The sequence below is a fragment of the Crassostrea angulata genome, chromosome 8 (assembly GCF_025612915.1).
Source record: "Crassostrea angulata isolate pt1a10 chromosome 8, ASM2561291v2, whole genome shotgun sequence".
NCBI classification, from domain to species: Eukaryota; Metazoa; Mollusca; class Bivalvia; order Ostreida; family Ostreidae; genus Magallana; species Magallana angulata.
The window spans coordinates 23,879,962-23,895,633 of NC_069118.1; the positions used below are offsets into that span (position 1 = coordinate 23,879,962).

The 15,672-nt window shown below is 32.3% G+C and overlaps 2 protein-coding genes across 2 annotated transcripts; both read left to right on the top strand.

The window, feature by feature from the left end:
• The first annotated feature begins 561 nt into the window (after positions 1 to 561).
• Positions 562 to 3,031, top strand: LOC128160265 (uncharacterized). Its single transcript, XM_052823561.1, has one exon. It carries the CDS (start codon positions 712 to 714, stop codon positions 2,374 to 2,376), a length of 1,665 nt encoding a protein of 554 aa, XP_052679521.1. The 5' UTR covers positions 562 to 711; the 3' UTR covers positions 2,377 to 3,031.
• Positions 3,032 to 8,719: 5,688 nt separating this feature from the next.
• LOC128160606 (uncharacterized) lies at positions 8,720 to 12,072 on the top strand. Its single transcript, XM_052823940.1, has one exon. It carries the CDS (start codon positions 8,720 to 8,722, stop codon positions 10,394 to 10,396), a length of 1,677 nt encoding a protein of 558 aa, XP_052679900.1. The 3' UTR covers positions 10,397 to 12,072.
• Positions 12,073 to 15,672: the final 3,600 nt, after the last annotated feature.

Below are 15,672 nucleotides of genomic sequence, written 5' to 3' on the forward strand. Positions count from 1 at the left end.
ATTAAACCACAACAATAGGGCAAAACATTCATGATTCAAAAAAGGTCGTGTATGATTACCTTGAAGCTTGTTTTATATAAATTTCTTATTCAAAGGTAACGGTAAAACAAGTTTCAAAATGTTTAAGGAGTCTAGTTGTGTGGTTAACAAATTCATCATCAAATCTGCTCTAAACTTTTAATATGATATTTCGGGTCATAAACAATGATCCAGTAAGGAAGTAATTCAAATATTTTGGCTTTAAAACTTGATTTTTTTGTATATAAACAGAGGCATTTGTTTACAGGAAAAAAATACAGCTTAAAAATAGCCACGACCAACCAGTTCTTTTAAAATTCGAAAATATCTACATAGTAAATAAAGCACGGGGAATAACTCTAATTATTTGAAATCATCTAACAGATAACGAGCCTACGCAGCCATGTTGGACTGAAGAGTAGTAATGGGTGGATAAACATCGTTTTTATAAATACGTGACAATTTATGATGAATTTATATTTCCAACTTCGAATCTACTTTGATAAACCCCATTATATATTCAGTTAAAGATATAATTTTAAAGTTTATAAAAAAAAAACTACTTTCATTTTATTCATATACTGTATATACGGTTCATAAAGTTTAAAATTCGGTCAGATCTTTTTTTGGCTCTTGGTTGAGATCGAGGGACGATTAAAATTGAAGTTTTTAATACCTATTTGTAGAACAACTATGGATCCTCGTTCTAGTGCCCAGGACGTACACCGATGTGACCTTTGTGAGACCGCTACTGTGCAAAGCTACTGCGACTTTTGTCATATCAACCTCTGCAAGCTCTGTATAGGTGAGCACATCTTGGATGGATATGACAAACACAAAATAGTTCCCTTCCAGCAACGAAAATCAACCTTGATTTATCCTAAATGTGAAACACACCCATTCAAACATTGCAAATTCAAATGCAAAAATTGTGAAAATATTTTAGTTTGTTCATCCTGCATGGCATCAGAACAGCATGGGGGACATAGGTTTGAGGAACTTTTAGAAATTTATAAGACAAAGAAAGAAACTATTAAAAATGATGCAAAAGAGTTAGTAAATTGTATTTCTCCTTCATATGAAGAAATAGCCCTTGATTTGGAAAACCAGCTAGCCAACTTAGATGGAGGATATGAGAAAATAACAACAGAGATATCCAAACAAGGAGAGGAATGGCACAGAGAAATCAATACCATCATCAGCAGAATGAAAACTAAAATCAATGAGGTAAAAATGAAACACAGAGATGTTTTACAGAAACAGTTGGATGAAATCAGGAAGACGGAGTCTCTAATAAAACAAACATTACAGGCTTTGATGGATATTCAAGAATCCACCGAGGTATTACGAACGATTGAATATAAATCTGACATCAGAGATTTCAGCAAGCTTCCTCACATGGCACAGGTATCACTGCCAACATTCATTCCTAAACAAATAGATCATGAGAGGCTGTATAGTTCATTAGGCCATTTTACACCATTATCTATTGACACTAAAGAAAGTACCTTGTCACTAAACCAACACAATACTGCAGTCAGAGAATTACTGGATGAACCGGAGCTTGTTGTCTCAATAAAGACTGGATACTATAAAGATCTACGCCGTGTTACCTGCCTTGATGACGACAAGATATGGGCGGTTAATTGGACTAATAATATCAATTGCTTCAGCTTAAACGGATCACTCCTTCAGACAATCAAAACTAAATCAGGACAATTGTCATATGATATAGCTGTAGACAGTAAAGGAAATCTACTGTTTACTGGCGGGAAGACAATGTATAAAGTAATAAATGGGCAGATAGAACAGCTGATCACATTACAGGGATGGCGTTCCTCGCAGCTGTGCCTCACCTCTACTGGTGATCTCCTGGTTACCATGTACACTGATGATACATCTCAATCCAAAGTTGTCCGTTACTCGGGATCTACGGAGAAACAAACCATTCAATTCGATGATGAAGGTAAACCTTTGTACTCTGGGAATGGCATAATTAAATACATTACAGAGAACAGAAACCATGACATATGTGTAGCTGACTGTGGGGCTGGTGCAGTAGTGGTAGTTAATCAGGACGGGGAACTCAGATGGAGATACACCGGTCATCCCTCAGTTACCAAGAACGAACCTTTCAAACCCTATGGTATCACATCAGACAGTCAGAGTCGTATACTGACAGCAGATTTTGACAATCATTGTATTCACATTCTAGATCAGAATGGACAGTTTCTCCGTTACATTGATAACTGTCATCTAAACAATCCTTATGGTTTATGTGTGGATAATAATGACAATTTGTTTGTGTGCGAATATAATTACGAAAGCAATATAAAGAAAATAAAATATTTGAAATAGAAACCGAGTAACAGGGATGCGCTTAACAAAAGAATTTAAAGCTGAACACCTCTCGTAAATAGGCACTGTCCGCCATATTTCTCTTTAATCGCTGCTGTCCCTACAACTCTTATATAAGGGACAGACCTCTAAACAGTTCAAAGTACTTCGCTGTAGAGGTCTCACCTGTGTGGACGTACATTTTGCCTCGCCGTGTTACTCGGTCGCGATGAAATTATCAAATTTTACGGACCTTTTTGAAGCCAGGAGAATACTAACATCAAATAAATTGGTCAATGCATTATTTACGAACAGAAAATGAACATAAGATAAGAAAAAAAATGAATAAAATCTAAAGACCACGAAAGGAATACTACATGTCGGCCAAGAGGTTCAGGTGTGCAATCGGGTGTAACGAAATCGAGGGGTTTATATACCAGGTATCTGTGTGACGGTGCCTATTTACGAGCGGTGTTCAGCTTTAAGACTTACGATCAAATGTAAATGTTCATTATTTACAGGTTATAAATGGTTTGACTTATTACCGATAAGATTTACAAGAATTGAAATTATTTTTGAATACTATAGTAGTTTGCCACGAATTATTTTTTCTTATTAATATTCATTTCATGGGACTAAAAAGTTTTATGACTTTGTCGTCAGTTCTATTTGTTAAAATTAAAGGACCACGGAACATTGATGTAAATAATAAAAGTTTAACATTTTTCATGCGTTGTGAAATGTTTTAAAAATACATGTAATTTTATAATGTTGCCTTTATGCATCACTTTGGTACTCTGCACACTGCATACTTTAAAAATATATATATCATATAGAAAAGAACATGAAATGCATTATTACTGTATATTTTTAAATGCGTAAATTGTAAATCAAGCTTTGTTTAGTTTCTCAATAAATTAATAATTGGTACATGGAATAGACGCGTTCAACAAATTTTCATTTGGATAAGGCCTGTTTACATAGTTACATATGGGTGGTAACATCCTATTTTAATTATTCAAAATATCATTGTTTTAAAAATTTAACTGCACACAAAAACTGACAAGTTTTGTAGCCGTTGACGTTAATAAAACAATGGTAATAATATGCATAAATGCCAAATACTTCTAATATGACCGTTAACCCCCCCCCCCCAAAAAAAAAAATAAATAAATAAATTACAAATAAAGGAAAAGTCGTTCTAGAATTCTCAAAGTAATGGAGTTGAGCAAACACTGAACATATGATTTTATGCGACTATAAATGTTGTCTGTTATACCAATCTGGGAGCGAGTATAGACACTTTTGTTCGCAGCAGTTATTTGATGTGCTTATACTGAAAATTAAACGTGTGATTTATTGGATTTTTTCTGCATACAAATGTAGGTTTTCATGCAGTATCATTAGATACTGCAAATAATTCAAAGAGATTTTTATAAACATTTCAGTAGAGTGTAATTCTAATATCGACAATTTTAACAAATATTTACAAACATTGAACGCACACACAAGATTTACAAAAACAAGATTCATAAAAGCTTGAATTATTTTATTAGGTTTTTTTTTAGTCTTTTTTAGACATGAAGAGATCTCCAAAACAAATACAAAGAGAGACAACCCTAAAATTAACATTGAAAATGGAATGTACATGTTATGCTACATCGTCAGAAACCCACGGTTGGTCTTAGGTAAGAGAGGCGAGACCGACCGTGGGTTTCCGACTATGGCTATGCCAATACAGCAGAAAAATAGAAAAAAAAGATGGCACTATACCCTTGATAGAAAGATAAGAGTCAAAAATACATGGAACCCATGTCAATCAAACTTAACAGTATCTTATAAACTGAGGCAGCTATATAATTTTTTAAACAATAGATTTAATAATTAATTGTATTATATATTAAAATACATGCATAGGCCTACATTCTACATGTATACTGCAAATAGATTTTGTTTAAAAAAAGAAATTGGAACATACAAAAATAAACAATTTTAAAAAAAGACAATTCATATCAAAAATATTTTGCTGAATAATATTTTACAATGGGAACGTAGACATATATGTTTCAAATAAAATCAATGTATGAGGACAGAACCATGCAACCAACCCCTACCCCTAAGAATAGATACTGAGTATTTACTGCTTTTTTTCTTAAATCATCCTTTTATGACATATTTCAGATCTACTCTCATTTATACAGTGTACGTCAGTCCGAAAAATTATCTAAAGTAAACATTACCATCTATGAAAAGTTATTAAAGAATGAACCAAGGGTCAATACAGATTAGTGCTTGTGGAGGGAATCGGTCCTTTCTTCAAGCACATTTGATGTTGTATGAAGGCAGATGATTTACTCAGTGATCTCGCACAAATATACTTGTATCAATTTTCTCTTCTGTTTATTGAATATATGAATTGAAACAAGCTTAATACAAATACGATATTCATATCCATATATTTAAATACCAGAGAATGATTTCAAACTTTACTCTCACATAACATCAGAAATGCTTTACATCATTCAACTTTCAAAAACAAACATACATGGAACATGAGACAGATTCGACAACTAAGGGTCATGTATTTTCTACTTTAAAATTGTTATTTATGTTTTGTAATAATGAAATACCTTTCCTTTATTTGAATTAAAACAATCAACAACAATAAACCAATCCCAACAATCTGGAGTGAATCAAATTATGATATGCTTAAATAATTTGAGGACTTTTAATAGTCTTATTGCCTGCTTTGTTGTTCTCGATGCAGTCTCTTTATCATTGGATTTGTTTCCCTTGCTCCTTGATTATCTCCACTCTGTTGGTAATCATTTCTCAAATTTGCCCAAAACGGCAGCAAATCTAGCTTCACTTCTGTTCCCTGAAAAAGTAAATATTTTCTTATTGTTTTTGGTTATAAAAATATGCTCATTGACAAATAGCGGTTGATACAGTTAATTCGATTGAAAAGTTGGAAATTAGCAGTTTATTTTCAATTGGGATTTCAGCTAGATTAAGATGAAACTTTTTATACATATGCACTGCTTCCTTAAACCTTTGATTGTTTATTAAAAAGTTTCCATATACATGTTAAATATCGATATCTCGAAGTTCGGGGGACCACGGAAAAACTTCGAGATATCCGGGTGTTCGAGATATCCAAATTCGAAATTCTTCGACTCCATTAGCGTTTTTGTTTTTGTCCTGACGTGTTAACACAATTACCGTGTCATCGATAGCTTCACTGGCTAAGCGTGGAGTTAATAGACTATCAGTCTTGAGAAAAGGTGTGAATTGCCGCGGGCGAGAATAACGAGGACACGACATGCGGGGTGCGATTAGCAGACCGGAAAATTGACTTCACTTCGAGATAACCCAGGTAAAATTTGTTATTGGGACCGTAAACATACTTCGACATAAGCGGGGTATTCGAGATAACCGTATTCGAGATATCAGTAGTTTTTAAAATCAAATATATAGGGAAAACGGTCGGGACCGGCGGCCGACTTCGACATAACCGGGGTATTCGAGATATCCCATGTTCGAGATACCGATACTTACCTGTATAGCATGTATGTCCCACAATTTTGGGGTTCATCTTAAGGGTGAACTTCAGAATTTCCCTAGCCTTCTATTTTTCTTTTATCTAAGAGAATACTACCAATATTACAACTTAGCTTGTCTCCGATTTTTTTTTCGAGATAATTGTACACTCAGTAACATATAGTATGTGTTGGGTAAGATTCAGCCTATAATCAGCAAGAATTGAACTCACTTTGATCATCTTCGAAGGAAAAAAAATCAAGCGATTGTATTATTAACATCAATATAGTTACATGTAAATGATGTAACTCTGATAAATACTTGGTATCACAACTTGATTTATGTAGCAAAATCAGAAAAAAAATAATTTTAGAACTACGAATTCATGCGCTTTATTTACTGCTCGATATTAGGTCATTTTTTCCAATTACGACATGCATTGAACAGGTCCAAGTCCTTAACATCTATATTTTTATCCAACCAGTTTTGATAAATAAAATAAAATGAAAATAAATAAATAAAATAAAAAAGTTTATAGCTTCTTTGACATTGTTCTAAATATGTATTTGGTAATCTGTATGAAACGTTCATAAAATAGATTTTCTTTGTTTTATTATATTTATTAAGTAGTGCGTCTTTTCCATTGGTTATCCCAATGAATTCAAATGATCTGGGTGAGATTCAACCGAACCGAGTGTGATTTACAGGGAAGGACCATATCTCGTTTTGCAACAAGCCAATATCGTTACATCGTTTCAAATCAATAGAGAGACATATAGAAATCAGTCATCCCAATGGCAGGACAAACGAATGTATTCCATGGCCAGAGATGTTAGTTTTTCTTACTTATTTTCTGATTTTTTTTTTATTCATAGGATGTGTTGTTGAGAGATATATGCATTAATTGTCAAATGAATTACATACGTTATATCTTAAAGAAATATGCATAATAGTTAATAATCAGGTCTACGTTCCTTTTTTTTTATTTAAAAAATGTATCTTCAAATAGTTATGAAATGAACAATTTGAACTTTGGTTCAGTGCATGGTGTCTGATCTAAATATGCATCGTTTATATAACACTTCAGTAACGGAATCAGAATAGTTGTGGTCACCGGTCACTAAAATGCAATAAACGTGCAGAAGTTTCCCCACCTCGTAGATTTTTGCAAGAAAATTTAGTTGCGTAGCTAGATAGAAACTTATGAGCAAAACATTCATGATTCATGAAAGGTAGTGTACGGTTACTTTAAATTTTTGTACGGGATTTATCACTCAGCTGGACACAAGTATAGTATATTGTAACAGATTTTATTGCCACTACAGATGAAAGTTATATATGGCTCTGATACATACACAAACATACATAAACATACACATCACAAGACAACACAAACACATACATCAAGTACAATAACTCCATTTCATAATTCAATCACATTTAATATTTTAATGAACTGGAAAATAGATCATATTAAAATCCATCAATTGTTCATATTTCACCATTATCATAAAGAATGATCAATATGTAAATATATCACATATATGCATAATTATGACTTTTATATATAAATGTCAAAAATTAGTATAGACTCAGTTTAGACAATTAGGATACCACATACATTTAAATGTTAGTCACACAAAACATAAATCTTACCAGATATATGGTATCAAAACCTAGTAACATGCATCACTGTAATTTACACGTGCAGGATTGTAGGAATGACTCTACAAATCAACCAAATAAATAATTGATTACTGATAAAACAATTACTTTAATAAATAGCATTTTAACCCTTTATTTTAATTTTTAATTTATTTATCTTTCACACAAGTTAATAAAGTTAAACTCTCTTACTTTAGGTCTTAGTCAAAATCTGTATAGAATGAAATAAAACAGACCGCTCTCAACAGTAGTCACTGGAGAAATTAAATCAAACATCCCAAAATCACTCTACCTTAAAAGAATTCTACCTTTCACCTTATAACTAACCAACCAAAGTTAACAATCACTAGACCATGAACAACAATCTGAATACTCTCTACTTTTCATGTATGGTAACCCATAAGTGACTACCAAATAAATAACTTTAATAATAAATAAATAAAACTGTATAATATGGAAACATACGACAGCATGAATAAATTTATTTAAACAACCAATAATTAAAATCACTTGCAACCTGTTCTATCACATTTTATATACATTTCTTTTTCAAAAGTAATGTTGAAACAAATTAATGCTTAAGAAGGCTAAATGGTCAACAAATTCATCATCAGATCTGTTTTAAACTTTTAAATGTGATATGTTGGGCCATAAACTATCTTTCAGTGAAGGCAAAATTCATATATTTTAGCTTTAAAATTTAATTATTTTCCTATATACAGAACTCTTTGACTAAAGGATGTTAATACAACTAAACAATGGTCACGAACATCTTAAAACATCTACACAGTATATAAAACACGGGGAATAACTCTAATTATTTGAAAACATAGTAACAAGCACACGCAGCCTTGTTGGAGTGAAGAATAGTAGAGGATGGATAAATATCTTTTCCATTGATTCGGTATGATGAGTGTATATTTCCAACTTCGTATCTATTTTGATAAACCTCAAATTTATAGATTCAGTTAAAGATACAATTTTAAGTTTATCATTAAAAAATTACTTTCACTTTAATCATGCACTGTATATAAAACTTTATGTTTATAAATACGGTTCAAAAAGTTTAAAACTTGTTTTGATATTTTTTTGGGGGGCTCTTGGTTAAGATCGAAGGACGATTAAGTTTTAAGTTTTAATATTTATTTGTAGAACAACTATGGATCCTCGTTCTAGTGCCCAGGACGTGCACCGATGTGCCCTTTGTGAGACCGCTATAGCGCAAAGTTACTGTGACTTTTGTCATGTCAATCTTTGCAAGCCCTGTATAGGTGAACACATCTTGGATGGATATGACAAACATAAAGTAGTTCCTTTCCAGCAACGAAAATCAACCTTGATTTATCCAAAATGTAAAACACACACATTCAAACATTGCAAATTCAAATGCAAAAATTGTGAAAACTTTTTAGTGTGTTCTTCCTGCGTGGCATCAGAACAGCATGGGGGACATAGGTTTGAAAAACTTTCAGATATTTATAAGACAAAGAAAGAAACTATTGATAATGATTCAAAGGAGTTAGTAAATTGTATTTCTCCTTCATATGAAGAAATATCCCTTGACTTGGAAAACCAGCTTGCCAACCTGGATGGAGGATATGAGAGAATAAGAACAGAAATATCCAAACAAGGAGACCAATGGCACAAAGAAATAAACTGCATAATCAACAGAATGAAAACTGAAATCAATGAGATAAAAATGAAACACAGAGATGATTTACAAAAACAGCTAGATGAAATCAGAAAGACGCAGTCTCTCATAAAACAAACATTTCAGGCTTTGGGTGATATTCAGGAATCCACTGAGGTAATCAAAACCATTGAATACAGATCCCAGGTCAGAGATTTCAGCAAGCTTCCTCACATGGTGCAGGTATCATTGCCAACATTCATTCCTAAACCAATAGATCATGAAAAGATGTATAGCTTATTTGGTCATTTTACACTATTTTCTACCGATACTAAAGAGAATACCTCGTCACTAAACTTACAAAATACTTCAGTCAGAGAAATATTGAATGAACCGGAGCTCGTTGTCACGTTAAAAACTGAAAGCTATAATAATTATCCACGCAATGTTACCTGTCTTAGAGATGACAAGATATGGGCGAATGATGAGACTGATAATATCCATTGTTACACCATTAACGGCACAATCCTCCAGACAATCAAAACTAAATCAGGAACATTGGCATATGATATTGCTGTAGACAGTAGTGGGAATTTACTGTTCTTAGACGGGACAAACACAGTATATATAGTAAAGAATGGACAGACAGAAGAATTGATCATATTTCAGGGATGGTTGCCTAGTAAGATGTGTGTCACCTCTACTGGCGACCTCTTGGTTACCATGTACAGTTACTGTATTGATATGACTCAATCCAAAGTTGTCCGTTACTCAGGATCTACTGAAAAACAAGCCATTCAATTTGATGATGAAGATAAACCTCTGTACTCGGGGAACAGTAAAATTAAATACATAACTGAGAACAGAAACCATGACATCTGTGTATCTGATTGGGCGGCTGGTGCAGTAGTGGTGGTTAATCAGAGCGGGAAATCCAGATGGAGATACAAGCACCATCCCTCAGTTATCAAGAACAAACCATTTAAACCTTTTGGTATTACAACAGACAGTCAGAGTCATATCCTGACAGCAGACAGAGACAACCATTGTATCCACATTCTGGATCAGAATGGACAGTTTCTCCGTTACATTGATAACTGTGATCTGAAGGATCCTTACGGTGTATGTGTGGACAATGATGACCATTTGTTAGTGTGCGAATATAATAGAAATGGCAATATTAAGAAAATGAAATATTTGAAATAGAAACCAAATAACAGGACATTGATGTAGCGCTTTACAAAAGAACTTACGACTGATGGCCAGATTTAAAAATTAATGTTCATTATTCACAAGTTATCAAATGGTTTTGCTAATTACGAGTAAGATTTACTTACAAGAGTTGGAATTATTTGATACAGTTTAGCTCGAATTAAGTTTTAGACGGTGGCTATAAATAGCCATGGTCTATTGCTACCGTCCCGACCGAAAGAGTATTTCTCACGGGGACCCTAGCGGATAAGGAACGATGACTCTGTTAGGTATGCAGTGTTACAGACAATGTTTTTTCTATGTGTCGATTTCAGTATGAGAACTAATTTTAATCTTATCAGATATTTTAGGCATTATAGCTGCTAATTATTTTGTACATATATTTAAATAATTTATGAAATTGTGTTTATTTTAAATGAGCCGTTACCCTGTCTGCTTACGCGGTATCAAAAATTTATGCACTAACTGCCAGTTGTGACGTTACACTCTGTATCAGGGCTGCATAAACTATATCACTGTGATAATTTGTTAAGAGATCTCACAATAATCGCTTCTTGTTTTTTGATGATGTAAAAAAATGTCAGAAACACACTATTTAAACAGGTTTGCCATTTCATATTTCATTTTTCAACGCATTAATTTTAGTGGAGGCAGAATATTTATTTTGTTGTAGCGTATTCCAAAGAATTCAAAACAGATACTGACAATGAATATTACATAAATTACATTTTATTGAACTTCAACCGATCAATGGCACACTTTCTTCTACAAGTCTGCATGTGTTTTTAAACATACAATGTTCAAACAACTTGAAATTTACGATACAAATGTATTTAATTTTGGACTTACCTTATTTGGATTTACCTTGTTTTGTAACCCACTAAGTCTGTAGGAACATTAATTTTATTACAGGAACCTCAATATTCATCAGACAATATTTACTACTGAATTTGACGCTTTACTTGCTGCTGACTTTTTTTTCAAACACGCTAATCGATCGAGCTCGGATTATAAAATTCACGTGCAAATCGAGTAGCCATGTTACAATTTGCTACATTAAAAGTTTAAAATTTATCAATTTAAACTTAACTATAACAGTCATTTAAGGTTTTTATTACTTATTTTTAAATTAAGGATATTTTTGAAATAGTTTTTAATACCTTAATCCAATTAATTAGATAGTTTTTAAATTTCTTTCATTACTTTAATGTTAAAATGTTATCCGCTAAAAATTGTCCGCCTTTATTAAATAACTCTGTAATATTTAAATCTACACTTTAAATTATGCTTATTATGTATTAATTTCTGCTCTAAAACTAATTCCTTAAAGATTTAACTTTTCGTCCATTTAAACTTTACCGCGCCTTGCCAGATAGAACTCTTCTGCGCGAGGAGATAAAAAAGTTATCGTAAACAAAAACGAAAATAGAAACTTTTTCCGCTAAATTTACAAAACAAGTTTAAGTCTTTATTTTATTACATTTTTCGATATTTTATTATTAATCAACAATGTTCATTAGGAATCATGTTTTAGGTAAGCGCTATGCTCGATATTGTTTTGATTTCTTTTTATGTCTATTGTTTATCTGTTTTAATTGTGTTTCGGAACTTTTGTTATCTCTTTGATTTTATAACATGCTTTTATAATTTGTGTATATCATTCATTTTCTTTATAAGACACTAACTTTCCATCTTGCGGCAATTCAATAAAGACAGTTTTTACTTAAATTTACGGATTTTATTTTGATTCATTCAGGTTCTGTGGAAGCAAGTTTCTTGCAATTAGACACAGGTTAATCCTTGAGCTAATTTCCCCAAACAATTGGTCACGACGGTGAAAACCAGTGTGTGACAAATTTTACATGTATAAACAAACCACATTTTACGATGTTTCAAAGATTTTCAGTTCAGATTTTTTGTAAGCAAATAAAAGGATTTTCTCAAGGCGAGTAAGCAAAATATTCTCAATATCTGTGATTTTTGATGACGTATTAAAAGCAATCGACTGCATTTGTATTTCACATTTTTGTGTAATAAAATCTTCTATTGCAGACACGTTTTGAACAATTAGTCGATCTTGATCATCAATCCTTCTTGTCAATGTAGTTAAGGAGATCAATCAACGAATTGCTACATCAGCCGTAGCGTATACATCCATGCTATATTTGCGATAAATAATGAAACATGAAGGCAAAAATGTGCTTCATAGATGACTGTAATTTTTTACTGAGCTACAGAACTATAGCTTTCCGGAAATATTGCTGGGATATGCAAACCCTAGATTTATGTATACAGTACATGCAAAAAATAAAATGAAATTTATATTCACAGCTGTACGTTCAGAAAAACATGCGTTCAACTTTGATTTTGTTTGTTTGGTGTTTTTGAAAACTAATTTTCAATAATTATTCAATATTTGTTGTAAGTTTACTAGAAGAGTTTAATGTAGCAAGTAAATTATGCGTTTTAAAGTGTACTGAGAAGCAATAGAATATACATGTGACTTTCCCAAATCCAATAAATCTATAGCTAAATACAATAGGACACGTACAAATGTACTTTAAAAAGTTGATTGATGAAACTGCCGCGACTGAATATTGTATAACGATATCTTTTTTCAAATTGTTATTCACTTTCGTTGTGAGCAAATGGAAATAATCCAATAAAGTCGAAGATAAAATATTGATTGACTCTCCTGTTTCATGATGACGTGCATTCCAAAAGCAATACCAGTTTTATCAAATAGGTTCTTGTAAACCATTCCGTTTTCTTTACACCTAAATGTATTAACTGACTATGAGGACAAAAGAAAGTGTGATAGTCCACGAGACTGCAACTTTTTTTTATTTCGACAACAATTATTATCATACATGTAATATGTCACTTTCAAACAGCGCCACCGCCTAACAGTACTTTCAGTACTTTGATTCTTATCAATATTCATTCCATGAGATTAAAAAAAATATTTGTCGCAAGTTCTTTTGTAAAACGCAGCACGGGACATTGCTGTAAATAATAATAAGTTTAACATTTTCTCCTGCAATGTGAAATGCTCCAATAGATGCATGTAATTGAACATAGTTACATTTATGCATCACTTTAGTATTCAGCATTGCATATTAGAATCTACATATTATATAGAAAAGAAAATGTATATGCATTTTGAATTTATTTCTTTAAATGCGTAAATTGTAAATCAAATTTTGTTTAGTTTCTCAATAAATTAATAATTGCCACATGGAGTGGAATAGACGCGTTCAACAGATTTTCATTGCCTATACTACGTGTTTACATACAAACTTAATGTCAATGTTAATAAAACAAAAATAATGGTTTTCTCCAAAGGTCCAACATCGAAAAAGCTTTTTTATTATAAAGGAGAAGTTATTGAAAATGTTAAAGAATTCAAATACCTGGGTATCGTTCTGTCAAGAACTGGTTCATTTATAAAAGCAAGAAAGCATTTGTGTGAACAGGCTCAAAAGGCTATGTATGGTGTTATAAGAAAAATTAGAAATTTTAATTTACCAGTAAATTGTCAATTTGATTTGTTTGATAAGGTTGTTTTACCAGTTTTATTGTACGGCTGCGAAATTTGGGGCTTTGAAAATCTAGATATTATTGAACGTGTACATCTGAAATTTTTGAAAACAGTACTTAAGAAGCACAACACCGAATTTTATGATATATGGAGAAACAGGGCGCTACCCGTTGTATATTAATGTTTATACAAGAATAATTACATATTGGGGGAAAATGCTAATAAGCCCCGAGAACAAAATTGTATATACAGTGTACAAATATTTATTTTCACAACATTTTAATAGCGATTGTAAAAGCCCATGGATTGATTGTATTCAAAGAATTTTGAACATGTGCGGGCTACAATATGTCTGGCAGAACCATAATTTTGTCAATATAGAATGGTTATCTGCTACTGTAAACCAAAGATTAAAAGACCAATTTATGCAAATATGGTCAAATGATATACATTGTTCTTCCAGAGGTCAAGTGTATAAAATTTTAAAACCATATTTTGGCTTTGAGAAGTATCTTGATATTTTACCTGTAAAACTAAGAAAAAAATTCATTAAATTTCGTACATCAAACCATCGTTTTCCTGTAGAGACAGGCAGATGGTATAACATTCCTTTGAATGAGAGGTTATGTCTTTTGTGTAATAAAGGTCTTATTGGAGATGAATTTCATTATATTTTAGAATGTTCGGCACTAGAAGAAATAAGGAAAAAATACATAAACACAAAATATTGGAAAAGACCAAATTTTTTTAAGTTTTCTGAACTCATACTAATTGCAATTGTAAATCGCTAAGAAAATTATGTGTATTTATTTCAAAAATTTTTGATGCTGTCTGCTCCTCTTAGTTGTTTTCCTATTATGATCCTTTATACTAAAATCTAATATAAGTAGTGATTCTATAGTCTGTTCTTTTTTATTTATATTTTTTCCCTGTATGAAAATGTACCTGTTTGTCTGTACCTCTGACGATTTGTATTTGTATGTATTATATATATGTTCCTCTTGTACCAAATTATTTGGTCTGAGTGAATAAACTGAACTTGAACTTGAACATAAGGATGATTACATCATATTGTAATTATTGAAAATGTCATTGTTTTAAAAAAATTTAATGCACAAAAAAAGAAAAAAGAAAAAAAAACCACTGCAAGTGTTGTAGCCGTTGACGTTAACAAATCGATGGTAATCATATGGATAATTACAAAATAATTTGTATATGACCAATAAACCCCCAAAACTAAAGGATGAACATTTCTAGAATTTTCAAAGAAATGGGGTTGAACGAACCCTAAACATATGATTTTTTATATGCGAAACTAAATGTTGTCCATAATACCAATCTGAGAGCCAATATACACACTTGTTTTCGCTGCAGTTATTGCATGTATTTATCTGCAAATTATACGTGTGCTTGAGATTTTTTTCTGCATACAAGTATCGATCACTATAAATTACCAAAAAATTATATACCCAATGTTTGTAAATAATATTTGTTGCATAGGCGTCGGAACCGGGGGGGGGGGGGGGGGGGGGGGGGCTTAGCCCCCACACTTTTATTGCAAAGTTAGACCTAACCATTAGGCACATAGCATCTTAGAGGGTTCAGCCCCCCACTTTTTCTCGCAGGAAAGATAATTGTTCCTAAATTTACCATTTACCTTGAAAAGATTGAAGTCATTGGTATACTACCCCCCCCCCCCCTCCCCCCCTCCAGGATTAATTCAACAAAT